This window comes from Sparus aurata, chromosome 5, assembly GCF_900880675.1.
Source record: "Sparus aurata chromosome 5, fSpaAur1.1, whole genome shotgun sequence".
Taxonomy (NCBI): Eukaryota; Metazoa; Chordata; class Actinopteri; order Spariformes; family Sparidae; genus Sparus; species Sparus aurata.
The window spans coordinates 38,070,545-38,089,198 of NC_044191.1; the positions used below are offsets into that span (position 1 = coordinate 38,070,545).

General features: G+C 48.8%; 1 protein-coding gene and 1 pseudogene across 1 annotated transcript; both read right to left on the bottom strand.

Annotated features, from left to right (window-relative positions):
* Positions 1 to 1,858: 1,858 nt before the first annotated feature.
* LOC115581770 (acidic leucine-rich nuclear phosphoprotein 32 family member E-like) lies at positions 1,859 to 6,998 on the bottom strand. The gene is made up of 7 exons (XM_030417141.1): positions 6,770 to 6,998; positions 5,147 to 5,296; positions 4,924 to 5,046; positions 3,684 to 3,843; positions 3,285 to 3,412; positions 3,120 to 3,192; positions 1,859 to 2,788 (listed from the first exon to the last, which is right to left on the bottom strand). The coding sequence occupies exons 1-7, from the start codon at positions 6,821 to 6,823 to the stop codon at positions 2,709 to 2,711; spliced, it is 768 nt and encodes a 255-aa protein (XP_030273001.1). The 5' UTR covers positions 6,824 to 6,998; the 3' UTR covers positions 1,859 to 2,708.
* A 1,299-nt stretch (positions 6,999 to 8,297) lies between these two features.
* Positions 8,298 to 18,654, bottom strand: part of LOC115580953 (mothers against decapentaplegic homolog 4-like) — a 13,245-nt pseudogene continuing 2,888 nt past the window's right edge.

Here is an 18,654-nt window from a genome sequence, read left to right on the forward strand (position 1 = left end):
CCGGATCTTCTCAGCCTGCGCTGAACGCCACCCCTCCTTCCTCTGTTCCTCCGGCGTTTCCTCGAAACACTTCCACTTACTGTGGCGTTACAAGTTCTCCATGGTGAGCAGGGGGAGAGTGAGAAGTCCTGCTGCTGGTGGACGGAGAGCCAGTAGTAGCTCCCGGCTGCAGCTGATCCTTCCAGCATTCACGTCTCCACCATCTCGGTGCCCGCTAGTGCTCCGACACACCAGAGTCCAGAGAGGCGGAAACCAACATGTAGACTCCCTTCATGGTTAAAACGTGATTCCACTTAAACTCCAAGGCATTAAATGTTAGGCGCGTGAAAAGAGGAGAACATCAAAATACGCAAACAGCCAAACAAACAAACAAACAAACAAACAAACAGTCAAACAAACAAACAGTCAAACAAACAAACAAACAGCCAAACAAACAGTCAAACAAACAAACAAACAAACAAACAAACAAACGTCACTGCAAGCTGCACGGGTCGCACAGGTGAGTGAGCGCTCACACTCACCACATCACTATGACGATCTACGCCACGCGATGTCGCCATTTTCTCTCTTTCTTTCTTCTTTTTCGGGCGCACAGAGAATCTTGGGATATGTGAGGCCACGAAGGATTGTAGCGGTGCATCCTCCAGAAACAGGGAGAAGAAGGAGCATCTGGAGGAGCTTCAGACGGGGACAGACTGCATGTTGTGATGTAATCAGCCTTCAGATGCTCCTCTGAAGGATGCACACCTGAACTGAGACTCAGCCTTTCTCATCAATAACTTGGTGACATCACGTGACCTCTGACCTGTGATGCATTTCAGTGTGACATCATCAGGGTCAGAGGTCAGCTAAGATTAAACTCTATGATTCAGAACTGAACTCAGCTGATAATCAATAAACTACGTTATCAATAAAGAGATCAAAGCTAGAACTGCTGAGGAACTGAATCAATATCAAACCATTTTAATGTAAGAAATAAAAACAAAACTGAAACATCTGAATGTACATGAACGCTGACAGAGTTGGTGTTGATGTGCAGCGCCGCCGTGTGGTCGAGACAGGAAGCACAGAGTAAACAAACAAACAGCTGTGATGTTGATGTAAACAAACTCTAACCCATCCTCCGACGCCCCCAGTGTGGACGAGTTTCACACTCACTTTAATATTTTTGGAAAATACGCTGATTTCAGCTCTTGGCAAAAGGCTGAGTTGTCGTCACCGGTCAAGAAAAGAAAAAGAGAGGAAAGCAGCGAAGAGGGAGAAGAGAAACAGCGTCTGTTAGGCGAGAAACACTTCGAACGCTAACAAATACATTGTAAAAAGACACCGTGTCAAGTTTTTTTCCCCGTCTGCAAGTAACCGTGTAATAAGCAGGATCATGTTTAGAACGGCCGTCACTATCAGGAAATAAGTTCCTATATATATATATATATAAAAAATATATATATATATAAAAAAAATATATATATATATATATATATATATACACACACACACATACATATATGTGTATATATATATGTATGTGTGTATATATATATATGTGTATATATATATGTATGTGTATATATATATGTATGTGTATATATATATGTATGTGTATATATATATATATATATATGTGTATATATATACACACACAAACTGAGAATAAAAATCTAAAAGAAATTAATCATCTTAATTAGAATCAATCTGACAGTTTAACTTGAATGTTTTTATTTCAATAAAATAAACATGTTAACATTTATTTTTTTCTTCATATCTTAATCTGTTTCTTAAAAACCTCAGTTCTGTGTGTGTGTGTGTGTGTGTGTGTGTGTGTGTGTGTGTGTGTGTGTGTGTGGACTCAGAGAGGAAGTTTTGTGCATTCTGTTGTTTTTATTGAAAAACAGCCAAACGATCACGAGACAGGAATAAAAAAATAAAATTAACTCAGAGGAGGAAAATCGCTCCGACTCCAGAAGGACGACACGACCAGGACCTACAGAGACCACTTCACTTCTATTTACAGAGACCAGATCCACACGGACCAGGACCAGGACCAGCAGGAGGAGCCGGACGGACGGCGACAGAGCCGCAGACACGCGGGAACAGGTGAGGGGGGCGGGGCTACACCTGACACCAGGTAAATGCAATAAGATAATTTAAAAACAAACAAATCATCCAATCAGAGAGCTCCAAACTTTGTTACTGGGCAGGAAATTAAATCAACACAGTTCTGTGAGGTCACAATGCTGAATGGAGGGGAGGCTCATGGGTAATGTAGTCTTTATAGAGAACTACAGTCAGTGTCTGGTCAGACTGCAGCTCATTACAGACGCCAGGTACACATACTGCAGTGTGTGTACGTGTACTGCAGTGTGTGTACGGCCCCGATGCTAATGTTGCTAAAACTGAAGCAGCCTGGCGTCTGTAATGAGCTGGAGAACTCAGAGTTACTTGCTTCAGACTGTTGACGTGTCTGTCGCCCCCTGGTGGTCCAATCAGAACACTTCCCGTGGATCAGTGAGTATTATTCTATTCTGTGTTTCAGGTAAACGGTGACATCACTGGTCACACGACGCAGTGTTGCGGGGAACTGATCCTGGACCTGCTTTCAGCGGCTCTGAAGTGGCGTCTGTCCGGCCGGCCGGCCGGGTCAGAGGTCACTGGAGGAGGAGGAGGGGTGAGGGCGGTGGAGGGGGCGGGGTTACAGTGGGAGGAGGTGATTATTCATCATCATCATCGTCACCATCGTCCTCTGCATCCCTCTTCCTCTTCTCCCCCTGAACAGCTGCAGCATCCACATCTGGGAGACAGGAAGGATTTTCAAATTAAAACAGCAGAGACAATCTGAGAGTTTCACAATTAAGTCAAAACAGTTTGAGAATAAAAGGATACATTTAAGGTATCATTCAGTATTATTTAAATCTCAATAACTTCTTCCACCTGCGAGCGGCTGCGTATCATTACTGATTTATAGACTTCATAAAGTGTTAAAAAAACATTAAATCATTTAAACATTTAAAACAAACTAATTTCACATCAGTGAGTCAAACACTTCAAAATAAAGCGCCTCAGCATCATTCTGCTGAAACGGCTGATTCCAATTTTAAATGTTTAAAACCAACTGAACAAACCTCCATCTTCCTCCTCCTCCTCTTCCTCATCGTCCTCCTCTTCTTCCACATAGTCTCCATCATCCTCTTCATCCTGAGAGACAAACCCGTCAGTGAGACAACCTGTCCACAGCTGATCTCTGAGAGAGACATCATCATCATCATCACCATCATCTGCAAACTCACCTGGATTCCCTCCTTCATCAGGTACGACAGGCCCACCTCGTCCTCATCCCCCTCAGAACCTTCTTCATCGTCCTCATCGTCATCGTCGTCCTCATCGTCTCCAGGAGGCCCGGCTACATCTTCATCGTCTGGAACAAAAAGTCATCGACCCGTTCACACCTCTCATCTTGTTTTAAATGTTTCATCACACCTGAGAGGCGTCATCATTAACGGACTGACCGACATGATCACCGCTGATCGTCTACAGACAGAAGAAGCTCGTCAAACTGAAAACAACTTCCTGTTTGTGGAGAGACGATTAATGAAGCCCGTTGGTCTGACACGGTCAGTACACTTCGTTTGCTACAGGCGGTTTTAATAAAAGTCACGTCAGTATCGAGCGGCCAGTACGAGTCTCACCGTTGTCGGCCTCTGAGTCGGGCACCTCGTTGTCCTCCTGGTCATATCCGTCCAGGTAGGTGAGCTGAGGAAGCAGCTCGAAGACGCTCTCTCTGTAGTCCTCCAGCGTGGACACTTCACAGCTGTACAGGTCCAGACTCTTCAGGTTCTTCAGGTTCTGCTGCAGAACAGAAGAGTGGACAGAGTCAGAGAACATGTCGTCACCACACACCGACGTCAACAGAACCAAACTGGTTTGATATGAAGTCAAACACCAGACCGGACTGTAATAACAGAGCAGCAGATGCTCCTGAGTAGAATCTGATGAGAGCTCATGAATGAGAAGCAGCGACAGTCCATCAGAACCCCTGCATCAGAACCCCTGCATCAGAACCACTCCATCAGAACCACTCCATCAGAACCACTCCATCAGAACCCCTCCATCAGAACCACTGCATCAGAACCCCTGCACCAGAACCCCTGCATCAGAACCACTGCATCAGAACCCCTGCATCAGAACCCCTGCATCAGAACCCCTGCATCAGAACCCCTGCATCAGAACCACTGCACCAGAACCCCTGCATCAGAACCCCTGCATCAGAACCACTGCATCAGAACCCCTGCATCAGAACCACTGCACCAGAACCCCTGCATCAGAACCCCTGCATCAGAACCACTGCATCAGAACCCCTGCATCAGAACCACTGCATCAGAACCCCTGCATCAGAACCACTGCATCAGAACCCCTGCACCAGAACCCCTGCATCAGAACCCCTGCATCAGAACCCCTGCACCAGAACCCCTGCATCAGAACCACTGCGACATCCTGTTGTAGGTCTCACAGCAGCCAACTGAACCCTCCTTCTACAGTGTGACATCAACACAGTAAACCTGGAGAGAAGATGGCAGCAGTGTGGGCGGAAACCTCCACAGGACTTCCTGGTGGTGTTTCACAATAAAAGCCTTGGTATGACATTCAGGGTTTCTGTCCAGCAAAATGCTGGTGAGCTTTTACTTTGAAATGGATACAGGAAGTGTTGAGTCAGTATGTTTCTCTCCTGTGTGCCAGTGGGTCATAATGAGGGGCTTTTATTGTGAAGAGCGTAGGAAATGAAAAGTGTTAATGACTGAATTAGCAGAGCTGTTAGCTGCTCGTCTTCAACAGCACTGCAGTGAGGAAGATCAGCTGGCTGCTCCTCTCACCTGTCCACTTGCACCTGTGGACTGTGAGCTGAGAGCTGCAGTGGAGACGTGAACTCACCAGAACCTCGACGGCGCTCAGCTCTTTGATCTTGTTCCCGCTCAGGTTCAGGTACGTCAGGTTGGGACATTTCTCCGCCAGCGTGTCCAAACCTCCCGAGATGGTGTTATCGCTCACCTCCAGCTGAAACACAGGCAGACAGATGGCGGCGCATCAACATCCACGTCAGGCAGTATGAGTAAAAACAGTGGTGCACTGTGGGAACAGGAAGTGCAGGACTGACCTTGCGTAGTTTGGGCAGTGAGGGCAGTTTGGAGAGCGACATGAGGCCGACGCTCACCATGCTGAGGATCTCCAACTCCGTGTAGTCGTCCGTCAGACCTTCAACCTCCCCGTCACTGGAGCGACAGTTATCCACCACCAGCTCCACCACCTGACCACCACAAGACACCATGTGACTGTGACATCACCCAGCACCAGCACTCTCAAAACACTCAAAATCTGCAGGGACCATAAACACCATCAGTCATGTTTCTCTCTGGACCGGACATCAGTACATTTTGTGGATCCAGCCTCAGAAAGGTGGTGCACACACAAACTGCATCAGACCTGTCTCACACACACACACACACACACACACACACACACAGGCAGGAACAACAGGTGGACTCCAACAGTGTTTACACTCCGGGTCAGAGAGCTGAGACCAGGTCCGGTTCAAATCCCAGAGCGATAACAACAGAACTGTGACTTCAAAACGAGTTCTGTTCATTAAAACCTCACAGAAACACTCAACAGTGTCCACACCGGAAGTACTCACACACGCACGCACACGCAGTATAAACTCACAGAACAATACTTTGTATTTGTGTGCAGACTGGCGAGAACAAAACATCGTGACGTGGTTTTAAGGAGGTTCGGTTTCAGTAATGGAGGGAAACACCGCTCAAAGTTCGGATCAGAAGAACAATCAACCAAAACGTGAATTCTCATCATGTGACCAGAAAGATACTCATTTCTGCAGGATGTCTCGTAGTTACCGTTACTACCGTTACTAGTTACCGTTACATGTCTTACGTTTGAGGTGAAACACACCGTTACTCAGTGCTGAGACGTTACCGCCGTGAAACCAGCAGCTGCACCCCGCAGACTGTGCGGGAAGAGCGGGGCGAGCCACGCATTAAACTTTACAGTGTACTCCTCATAACGGACTGCTGCTGGAGTTAAAGTGGGCCGAAGTGACCAGCAGGACCCGGACCAGTGTTAAACACGCTGGACCCTGCTGGAGCAGAAAGCCCGTCCGTTTATATCCAAGTGCACTTAGAAAATCGGGGATTTACGAATGGAGTCTGGTTTGACGCGCCATCAGATTATAAGCATCGTGGTAAACCAACTATTTAACTGAAGGTTAAAATGGAAGCTCGGCCGCTCCGTGACCCGGCGGGCTTTAAACCGACGGAGCCGAACCCGACCAACACACGGTGCTGTGTGTCCGTGTGTCCGGCCGGGCAGCAGCGCCGTCCCTCGGACAACTAGACCCGACTGCAGGTCCATTCTGGGGGCTGGGCGCTCGCCAGGTTAGCCTGTTAGCATTAATGCTAGCGGCAGAAGGCTCGCGCGATGCTTCGGGGAGTCCCCGCGAGCGGACGGAACTCAGGGCGCGAGAAAGAGGCTGCACGCGGCGGGCTCCTCCAGCGGCGGCCGGGAGTCTCCTCCATGTTGGAACTGCGCTGAACTAGTTTCTGGGTCAAAATGTCGGAAGACTCACGGACCGCGCGGAGGAAACGGACCGAGCGGAGGAAACTCGACGTCCGCTCGAGCTGAATGTTTTCATCAGCGTCATTTCATCGATCACCCGAATCTCCGGGAAATGAATCCGTTAAAGTCCGCCTGGGTCGGTACACACCTCCGCCGGGTCTCTGTTCCTCAGCTCCAGGCTGATCCTCTTCTTCATGTCCATGTCGGAGCCGAGCTGAGGCTCAAAACAAAATGAACAAAGAAACTGAAAAGAAAAAGCGGGTTCAGTGAAGCTCAGTTCGGCTCAGTGAAGCTCTCTCGCGGGCTTCCTCCTCCGGCTGCGACCAGGCGATCACTACACCTCCATGTTCGCTCGCGCCCGACCTCCACTGGGAGACCACGCCCATCCGGGATGAATATTCATACGTTTATAGAGTCTGCTCTCCTATTGGTCCGAAGATGCGACAATCACTAAGACCCGCCCCCATCACCTCATTATGCAGGTCTCTTCTCCACGATTGGCTTAAATTTCAAAGGCTTGACTTCACAGCGACCAATGAGAGGGCGGACATGAAACATTTAAACTTCACATCCGCCCACTCTTTGTCCTCAGTGGCGCCATATTTCACTGATAGCGTCAAGTTCGATTTCCATCCGAAACAACAAAGACAGCAACAAGTATCAGGAGCTGAGCAGACGTTCAGAGGAGGGAACGCTTTCCATTGGCTCACACAAACCAAACAAACAGCACACTCTGTTTTCATGACTGAATAAAGTAAGACAGGCGACCTTCTTGTCATTTCTGCCAAACACAGAGACACACAGAGCAGAACATATACACAACAAACTGTTTATATGTGGCGGACCCTGCCACCTTTCTGGCTTCAGACAGTTCTGGACCTTTTTGTCCTCTGAGAGCAGCTCAGTGATTCGCTGATGGAGACAGTTTGTGTTCATTCATTTTGTAAATATTTGAAGTTTGAATTTGAATTTCTTCTTTAAAACTCTTTAAATGTCTGCATGTTATCTTTTAATCTGAAATAAGTGTCTTTATTCAAACAAACCCACATTATTACTGCACTCAGGTTTTTCATACAATTGAAATCAATAATATAATATTAATGATATTATCAAAGTTACAATGAACTTCACCGTAAAACAAGGAATGAAGTTAATAAAATCACAATCTATCTACCAGTGGTTGCCTGATGTATCTGCTTATGAATAACTATGAAAAAGCTGATTAATATGTAAATAGTCAGCTGAAAGCTGATTGGTTCAGCCAGCTGGCGCCGACTCTTTTGCTCTCCATCGGGACTGTTTACCTGTTTACCAGAACCAGACCAACATCTCGTCTCTGTTTAAAGGGATTCATAAAATACAAAACGTGTAAGAGAAAAAAAAAGTGTTAAAACAAATTCCTTTAAGGTGCAATATGTACCAGTTATACATGAGAGACATTCACGATTTTGATTGAAGTGGTAAATTCTTACATACAGCAGCTTTAAATGGACTTGATCAATAACTAACATGTAAGATGAGCTAACGTCAGCTGACCTGATGCAGCCGTGTGTTGGTGCTCGTCTAGAAACCAGCTGTCGTCCTCCACAAACCTTTAAAAGGACAAAATGAACAGCAGAGCAGCGACGGAGCTTCAGACTCACAAAGGAAAATAACGAGGCGGACGAGGATTTTTTGTTGGAAAGGTTTTATTTTGAATAAACAGCAGATGTCACAGTTATACACCCTTTCAGTATAAAAGTCTTTAAAAAATATGAAATGTGATAAAAAAGAGAGAGAGAAAAAAAAACAGGTGACAGAATAAATCATCTTAATCAGTAAACAGGATATGATGTCATCAAATACAAGACATGAATCTTTGGCAGGTAAGTGTTTAAAATAAATAATTAACAGACTCGTTAAAGGAACAGCCTGACACTGATAGGACTCAAAGATGACATCACACGTTTTCCAGTTTTATATCATGTGTCGAACATAAACATTGAGGCGCTGATGACATCAGGGAGCGAGAGCGCTCTATGAAGCTTGGCGGACATTTTCTCTGCCCCGGGTTTCACCGGTCACACTGAGAGCGGAACTTTACAGGAGGGAAGGACATCGTTAAAAAGTCAAAGATATATTCAAACTAAACAGCAATCAAAGATAATACAGGTCAGGACATGACTCTGTTTGGTAAAGCTTGTCTCATATGTTTTGTCAAAACTTAAGTTAAGTACTCGAGAATGTTCATGAACACAAAAGAGAAAATACAACCTGATATAAATAAACACAGGAAGGACATGTGAAGGAATGAGAGATGATTAAAGGGCAGGAAATACTCGTCTTTGTTCTGATCACCTGACCCTTTAATGTGGATGCTGGTTTTCATGACAACTCCTCTGACTGACAGGAGGGATGCTGATTGTCTGAAGCCTTTGGACAAAAGAGCTGAGGTGTGTTTGTTTTCACCTGTGTGGGTGGAGCTTATGAGTCCTGACAGTCAGGTCAGAGGTTCAGGTGACGGCTTCTGTGCATGAATCCTCTGCTGTGATTTGTTGTCCTGTGAGCTAAACTACCTGCAGCCTACACACACACACACACACACACGCACACACACACACACACAGCTGCTGCAGTGGGTCAGACTGAGTGTTCTCGTGGCGGCAGCGTGTGCAGCACCTGGTCAAGCAGCTGCAGCGCTCGGTGCAGGTGAACCTCCAGCCAGCAGGGGGTGTCCTTGATGCTCTGACGGGGGTAATCACACCCCCAACCCTTAACGAAGCTCAGACGCACGATACACAACCTGCGCAGGTCGTCCACGCCCAGACCTGCGGCTGAACACACACCTGGAGGAAGACAGGAAGTCACACTTCACTCAACCGACTGATGACATCACACAGGTAAACACGTCTGAATAATAACCTGACAACAGAACAAGAGCAGGTGATGTTTTCAGTGAGCAGCAGTCTGTCCTACAGGTCTGCTGCCACGGGGGGGGGCGCTGCTGCACAAACTACACTTCACAAAGGTTGCTAGGTAACCCGGATGCGACAGGATGTTGGCGTGAATATTGCCGCTTCTCAATCTGTAGCAAAACTGCTTTTTCTGTTGAGAAAAGAAAGGCAAGTTGTCCCTACAAGCTCTGGGGCTATGCTACGCCGATCAACTGTTAACTTTCAAACCAGCGTATGCAATACTCTGTGAGCTGTCGAACATTAGTCTGTTGGTCCTCCCTCCACCACAGCCTCAGGATTATTCACCGCCTGGCTCCTGTATCGCCCTCCTCTGTGGCTGTGGTCTCCTCCGGCTCGTGGTGACGTTGGGTGGTCGCTGCTCTGCTGCTGCTGGCCTGGTCTTCAAATACTCAACACAGGAGCTCCTGGACCTCTGCTGTCAATTCACCCCAGTTGGACTGCTTTCGCTTTCTAATTGACGTTTTTTCCACACTGCAGACACTTTATTCACAGGTATGCCAGAGTAACACCACGCGCGCGTCTGCGTTCTGCCACAAATTGTGCTCTGACGTTAAAAAAATAAATAAATAAAAAATATCGGGCTTGGGTCCACGTTCAAAATTGCCGATTCCGATCAGCGGAAAAATGCCCAGATCGGCTCCGATCCCGATCCTACAGATCGGATCTGGACATCCCTAATTAAATGTATTATTATTATTATTATTATTATTATTATTACACACACCACATACCACTGGAACTATGACATACTAATGACCTTTATTGAGACAGACAGGTACCCAGAGGGACAGACAGCTACCCAGGGAGACAGACAGGTATCCAGGGAGACAGACAGCTACCCAGGGTGGCAGACAGGTACCAAGAGACAGACAGTTACCCAGAGAGACAGACAGCTACCCAGGGAGACAGACAGCTACCCAGAGAGACAGACAGGTACCCAGGGTGGCAGACAGGTACCCAGAGACACAGACAGTTACCCAGAGACACAGACAGTTACCCCAGAGAGACAGACAGCTACCCAGGGTGGCAGACAGGTACCAAGAGACACAGACAGTTACCCAGAGAGACAGACAGCTACCCAGGGAGACAGACAGTTACCCGGAGGGACAGACAGCTACCTGGAGAGACAGACTGGTACCCAGAGAGACAGACAGTTACCCAGAGATACAGACAGGTACCCAGAGAGACAGACAGGTACCCAGAGAGACAGACAGTTACCCGGAGAGACAGACAGGTACCCAGAGAGACAGACAGCTACCCAGAGAGACAGACAGGTACCCAGAGAGACAGACAGTTACCCAGAGAGACAGACAGTTACCCAGGGAGACAGACAGGTACCCTGAGACACAGACAGTTACCCAGAGAGACAGACAGGTACCCAGAGAGACAGACAGCTACCCGGAGAGACAGACAGGTACCCAGAGACACAGACAGTTACCCAGAGAGACAGACAGGTACCCAAAGAGACAGACAGCTACCCGGAGAGACAGACAGTTACCCAGAGAGACAGACAGCTACCCGGAGACACAGACAGTTACCCAGAGAGACAGACAGCTACCCAGGGAGACAGACAGTTATCCAGAGAGACAGACAGTTACCCAGAGAGACAGACAGTTACCCAGAGAGACAGACAGCTACCCAGGGAGACAGACAGTTATCCAGAGAGACAGACAGTTACCCGGAGACACAGACAGTTACCCAGAGAGACAGACAGCTACCCAGGGAGACAGACAGTTATCCAGAGAGACAGACAGGTACCCAGAGAGACAGACAGCTACCCAGGGAGACAGACAGGTACCCAGAGAGACAGACAGGTACCCAGAGAGACAGACAGCTACCCAGAGAGACAGACAGGTACCCAGAGAGACAGACAGCTGATACTTACTGACTGCGGGGGCGATCCCCCCCACGCTGTTCGGCCCTGGAATTGCACCGACGACCGCTGCTGCCTGAGTTACTACAGCTGCCTGAGCTGCTGCTGCTTGCTGCTGCATCTGTCTGTGACACTGTCGCAGGTCAAACACCTGGAGACACACAGGTGAGACACAGACAGATGAGACACAGACAGGTGAGACACAGACAGGTGAGACACAGACAGGTGAGACACAGACAGGTGAGACACACAGGTGTCTGTTTCTAGCCTTGTTTCCAAACAGACTTGGAGATGAACCGCAGAGTGTCGTCTGCGTATCGACTCACCTTGATGTACGCTCCGGGGTAGATCTTGTGGACTCCGTCTCCAGGTGCTCGACCCGCTTCACGGTCCAGGTAAAAACTCTGGACGAACACTGAGTGGTCACTAAGGCACCGCATCCAAACGTCCCCTTCCCCTCGACATTCCAGCTGAACCCCCCGGCCAATGTGAAGCCTGCAGGAAGAGACGATGTAAGAGAAAGAACAAGAATGAGTCAGGTGACAGAACCATCAGTACTGTTACTGGTTAGACTGGTTAGACTGGTCACCTGGCGCGATGGCTGCCGGCTGTGCGGTGGACATTACTCAGCTGTCCCAAACAGAAACGGTCTCCTCCTGAGGGGTCCACATAACCGTCCACCGTCACCAGAGGACAGCTGGACTGGACCTTAAACATTTCCCCGACCTGGACATCCAACTCAAAGTATGAGATTGAACACCAGAACTCTGGACCTGAGAGACAGACAGAGAGACAGACAGAGACAGAGAGTGAGACAGGGGACAGCGTGAGACAGAGCAGGTAAAAGGAGAGGACATGTTGGAACAGGCGTGGTACCTGGGTGGTTGGACACTGGTTGTGGATATGGAGCAGTACTATGATGCTGTGACCCTGAAGGAACAAACACACTCAGAATGACACCTGTACTGCAGTCAAGTACTGATACTGCAGTACTTTACTCTGATAATCAATGATGTCATACAGAAAGTGAGTGTTAGGGGCGTGGTGATGATGATGTAACGGAGGCTGCTGGTGGCTCCTCCCACTCTGATGAGGTCCTGCAGGGCTGTAGGGGGTGGGACTAGTACCTGGCCACGTGGCTGCAGAGACACACAGGACACAGGTCAGTGTGTGTAGTAGCAGTACTACAAACATGGCATACATTGTAGTTTATTTTAGGTGTACTTCGCTAAAGTTCAGGTGTGTGCAACAGTGCAGGTGCAGTACCAGTGTTGGGGGGGCTGCTGTACTCGGGGCTCTGCTGCTGGGAGGAGGTGGGGGTGGGAGGGTGAGGAGGGTGAGGAGGGTGAGGGGTGCGGGGAGGGTTGGGGTGAGGTGGGGAGGCGTGTCCTCCGTGGTTTTGAGGGGGTGCGATCTTCAGGAGTCCCTCGTCACCTCCACTCCTGCTGCAGACAACAGGAGCTGCAGGAGTCATGGAGCTGCTGCCTGAAGGAGACAAGGAAGGACATCAGAGACAAGGGAGGACATCAGAGACAAGGGAGGACATCAGAGACAAGGGAGGACGTCAGAGACAAGGGAGGACGTCAGAGACAAGGGAGGACATCAGAGACACAGGAGGACGTCAGAGACAAGGGAGGACGTCAAAGACAAGGGAGGACATCAGAGACACAGGAGGACGTCAGAGACAAGGGAGGACATCAGAGACAAGGGAGGACGTCAAAGACACGGGAGGACGTCAGAGACAAGGGAGGACGCCAGAGACACGGGAGGACGTCAGAGACAAGGGAGGACGCCAGAGACAAGAGAGGACGTCAGAGACAGGGGAGGACGTCAGAGACACAGGAGGACGTCAGAGACACGGGAGGACGTCAGAGACAAGGGAGGACGCCAGAGACAAGAGAGGACGTCAGAGACAGGGGAGGACGTCAGAGACAGGGGAGGACGTCAGAGACAAGGGAGGACGTCAGAGACACAGGAGGACGTCAGAGACAAGGGAGGACGTCAGAGACACGGGAGGACGTCAGAGACAAGGGAGGACGCCAGAGACAAGAGAGGACGTCAGAGACAGGGGAGGACGTCAGAGACAGGGGAGGACGTCAGAGACAAGGGAGGACGTCAGAGACACAGTCTGAGGACGTCAGAGACAGGGGAGGACGTCAGAGACAAGGGAGGACATCAGAGACAAGGGAGGACGTCAGAGACAGGGGAGGACGTCAGAGACAAGGGAGGACGTCAGAGACAAGGGAGGACGTCAGAGACAAGAGAGGACGTCAGAGACAGGGGAGGACATCAGAGACAGGGGAGGACGTCAGAGACAGGGGAGGACATCAGAGACAAGGGAGGACGTCAGAGACACGGGAGGACGTCAGAGACAGGGGAGGACATCAGAGACACAGGAGGACGTCAGAGACAAGGGAGGACGTCAGAGACAGGGGAGGACGTCAGAGACAAGTGAGGACGTCAGAGACAAGAGAGGACGTCAGAGACAGGGGAGGACGTCAGAGACAAGGGAGGACGTCAGAGACAGGGGAGGACGTCAGAGACAAGGGAGGACGTCAGAGACAGGGGAGGACATCAGAGACACAGGAGGACGTCAGAGACAGGGGAGGACGTCAGAGACAAGGGAGGACATCAGAGACAAGGGAGGACGTCAGAGACAGGGGAGGACGTCAGAGACAAGGGAGGACATCAGAGACAGGGGAGGACGTCAGAGACAAGGGAGGACGTCAGAGACAGGGGAGGACGTTAGAGACAAGGGAGGACGTCAGAGACAAGGGAGGACGTCAGAGACAAGAGAGGACGTCAGAGACACAGGAGGACGTCAGAGACAGGGGAGGACGTTAGAGACAAGGGAGGACGTCAGAGACAAGGGAGGACGTCAGAGACAAGGGAGGACGTCAGAGACAGGGGAGGACGTCAGAGACAGGGGAGGACATCAGAGACAAGGGAGGACGTCAGAGACAGGGGAGGACATCAGAGACAAGGGAGGACGTCAGAGACAGGGGAGGACGTCAGAGACAGGGGAGGACATCAGAGACACAGGAGGACGTCAGAGACAAGGGAGGACGTCAGAGACAAGGGAGGACGTCAGAGACAGGGGAGGACGTCAGAGACAAGGGAGGACGCCAGAGACAGGGGAGGACGTCAGAGACAGGGGAGGACATCAGAGACACATTTGACTTAAGATGAAATAAAAGCCTGTGGTTGACAGTCTGACCTGGAGGAGAGAGGGGCATGCTGGGATATATGCTGATGGGGCGGGGCTGGCTGTAGGGGTCAGAGTGGGGGGGCAGGTCGAGCTGCAGACAGTCCTGCATGAACTCCTCCTTTATCAGAGACTGAGGACCTGAAGGAAGACAGGGGGCAGGACAAGGACCATCAGAGACCTCAACACACCAAGATCTGTTCTGTTACCTTCATCTGTCACAGCCAACAGCACAACAACAGATATGAAGTCATAATAATATTACAGTATTAAAACATTATAGTCTATAATGTAATAACAGTATAACGTGTTGTCGTGTGGTACACAGTAAAAACAACATTCAAATATGATACAGAGGTCAGCGAAGACTGAGGTCGCCTGAGAGGAGAGAAGAACCAAAGAACCAAAGATCCAAAGATCCAAAGATCCAAAGGAACATGAAGAAACAGCCTGTAGCCTGCTGTGTGTGTGTGTGTGTGTGTGTGTGTGTGTGTGTGTGTGTGTTATATGACTGGATCAGAACACGAACACACACCTGCAGCACCTTCACGTTAGATGTACCTTGTGTGTGTTATCATGGATCCCACAGGACATCTTGTAAGACCCGCCCTCCTCCTCCTCTGATTGGTTGCCTTCGTTGTTAGTGCTCTCTAACCTTAACTCAAACAGGTAACTCACAGCAGCTCTGGTCGTGTCTGTTCTTCCTGCAGTTCTGATCCGGTTGTTTATGAGCTGTAGTTTCCCAGTAAACACAGCAACCTCTTCGGCCTCTCTGGTCGTTGCTCGTCCTCAGAGGGTTCGATAGAGAGACGCTGCAGCGGTGGCAGGCAGACAGGTTGGTGTGTTTACCAGGGAAGCTACGGTGCAGAAACAGCTGCATCAGCTCCGCCGCAGACCCAAAACCCAACCCACTCATACAGACAACAACTGAACATACTGCCGCCTCTCATCGCAGCACTCTAAGCTTCCTCCTGCTGTCCAGCCGACTATCAAGGCCACAACATTTATTCTGTTTGCTGACAGGATGAAGACACTTTTCAGTTTAACGTTGCTGCTTTTCTCGCCTTCTGCGTCCAAAAACTTCATGGACGTGTAAGACAGAGTACCAGGGTCACGAAGCAGTCCAGGCTTTTTTCATAGGATATGTATTGACGCAAGCCAATCAGAGGAGGGGGAGGGCGGGTCTTTGCAGGAGATCTTATGGGATCCATAATGACGCACTTTGACTACAGCTAGCTTACTGTGCTAATAGTTTTTAGCTTGATAACTTTCCACCAAGCAAATATTAATGTTTTCATAAGACTCTGATGAAGGTTCTCAGTCATCCAGGTCCTGTTACCTCTAAGTTCTGTATCAAGGTCAATTGGACCTGTTTCAGTTTGTTGAAGACGTTGTACCTCTGATCTAAGGGGCCTCTTCACTCCTCACTAACTGGAGGAGCTGCAGGGAGTAAATCCTGTATGGGAGTGTCCTTACAGAATGTGGGAGTGTCATTACAGAGTGTGGGAGTGTCCTTACATAGTATGGGAGCGTCCTTACAGAGTGGGAGAGAGTCCTTATATAGTGTGGGAGAGTCCTTACATAGTGTGTGAATGTCCTTGCAGAGTGTGGGAGTGTCCTTACAGAGTGTGGGAGTGTCCTTATATGGTATGGGAGTGTCCTTATATAGTGTGGGAATGTCCTTAAAGATTGTGGGAGTGTCCTTACATAGTGCGTGAGTGTCCTTACAGAGTGTGTGAATGTCCTTACAGAATGTGGGAGTGTCCTTACAGAGTGTGTGAATGTCCTTACAGAGTGTGTGAATGTCCTTACAGAATGTGGGAGTGTCCTTACAGAGTGTGTGAATGTCCTTACAGAGTGTGGGAGTGTCCTTACAGAGTATAGGAGTGTTCTTCCAAAGTGTGGGAGTGTCCTTATATGGTGTGGGAGTGTCCTTACATAGTGTGGGAGTGTCCTTACAGAGTATGGGAGTGTTCTTCCAAAGTGTGGGAGTGTCCTTATATGGTATGGGAGTGTCCTTACAGAGTGTGAGAGTGTCCTTACAGAGTATGGGAGTGTTCTTCCAAAGTGTGGGAGTGTCCTTATATGGTGTGGGAGTGTCCTTACAGAGTGTGGGAGTGTCCTTACAGAGTATGGGAGTGTTCTTACAGAGTGTGGAAGTGTCCTTATATGGTGTGGGAGTGTCCTTACATAGTGTGGGAGTGTCCTTACATAGTGTGGGAGTGTCCTTACAGAGTGTCCTCCTCCAGCTCACTATGGTACAGCACTGCAAATGTTTTCAGAATATTTCAAACTGCTGAGCCAATGTAGCATTTTTAAAATATCACTCATTATGGAACATGCTAGCAAACATTAACGCGCAAACGTGATCAGAGGTGAGACGCTGTCTTGTTATCTCAGTGGCGATGTGATGAATCAGGTTTCTCTGCCCATTACATGATGAATATCAATGAGCGTGTTTACCTGTGATGGCGGGGGACGCCACCCTCTCATAGTGGTAGGGGTTCACACAAACACTGTCGTACTTCAGGTCAAACGCAAACTGACAGAACTTCACGTGTTTCAGTTCGTTCTTATGGAGGTCGGGCCAACGCCACAGACGGGCGTAGATGACGTGAGGAAACCCCTTCCTACCTGCCACCTGCACACAGACAGACACACAGACAGACACACAGTGAGGCAACATCAAAAAATGGAAATTTAAATTAACTTTGTGTGAACAAATGGAGTCATGGTGAGCAGGAGGTTACCAGGGAAACACTGTGTGTGTGTGTGTCTGTGTGTGTGTGTGTGTGTACTAGGTGATGCAGGGTAAACCAGTCACGCCAAAACCACGACCATGACATCATGTCTGACCTCACGTGTGAGTGTGTGTGAGACGCACAGAGTTCCACACTGTAAAAGATTCTCACTCAGTTGAAGCAGCCTATCAGAGCAGCGTGTGTTCTGTGTGCACAGGTGAAGGGCAGGGATAAGACTCTGCAGACAAAACACACACACACACACACACACACACACACACACACAACACACACACACACTACATCAGAGTTAGAGAACCTGCAGAAATAGAAACTGAAGCAGGGACAACCCTGACCATGCTAACTGTTAGCTGAAGCTAAAGGATGTCACTGAATCTGTCTCATTCTGTCTGTTTCCCACTGTCTTCTCAGAGCAACAGCAGCTGAGGATCATGGGCATTGTAGTATTTAGATGGTGGTCAGTGTATGAACCAGTGAGATGCTTCCATTAGCAGCTGTTAGCCTTACGCTAACATCAGTGTGGGAGATTTTTAATTCCATTTCACCAAAATAACAGAGCATACCTCAAATTCTGAATTGTATCTCTGATTCCACTAAATGAATAGATTACGTATGTTAGCTTAGCATAATCAGATAGTTCCCTCACTAGAAATAGAGAAATAAAACACATCTCAAACTGTGATTGTTGGACATTCTGTTAGCTTTTGATGCTAACGAGCGTCAGGATTTTGATTCAATTAAAAAATGGCTGGAAATAAGGTTTTAACTTTGATCACTGAAATCAAAAGCAGGATTGGGTCTGTGCCACTTTGTTTTTCCACTCGCAGAAAATAAAGATTATTGTTGTTTATTGTTGACTTGTTGTACAGACGAGTCCATCAGGAAGCTGAAGAAGACGACTGTCGACTGACGAAGAGCTGCTCAGACTCAACAAGCATCTCAAACATCACTTTTTACAGTGTAGAAACTCTGTGGTATGATCCAAGCACAAACTCCAGACGTGTACACATTCCGTCTGTCTGCACACACACACGCACAGCACGCACACACACACGCACGCACACACACACACACACACACACACACACACACGCACGCACGACACACACACACGCACACACACGCACGCACACACACGCACATGCAGGCACACACATACACGCACTCTGTCTGGCTTAACTTAACCCGGCCCCTTTCCTGTGTTTCAGACAAAACAAGCCAGCCTGCCCTTCCTCCTCC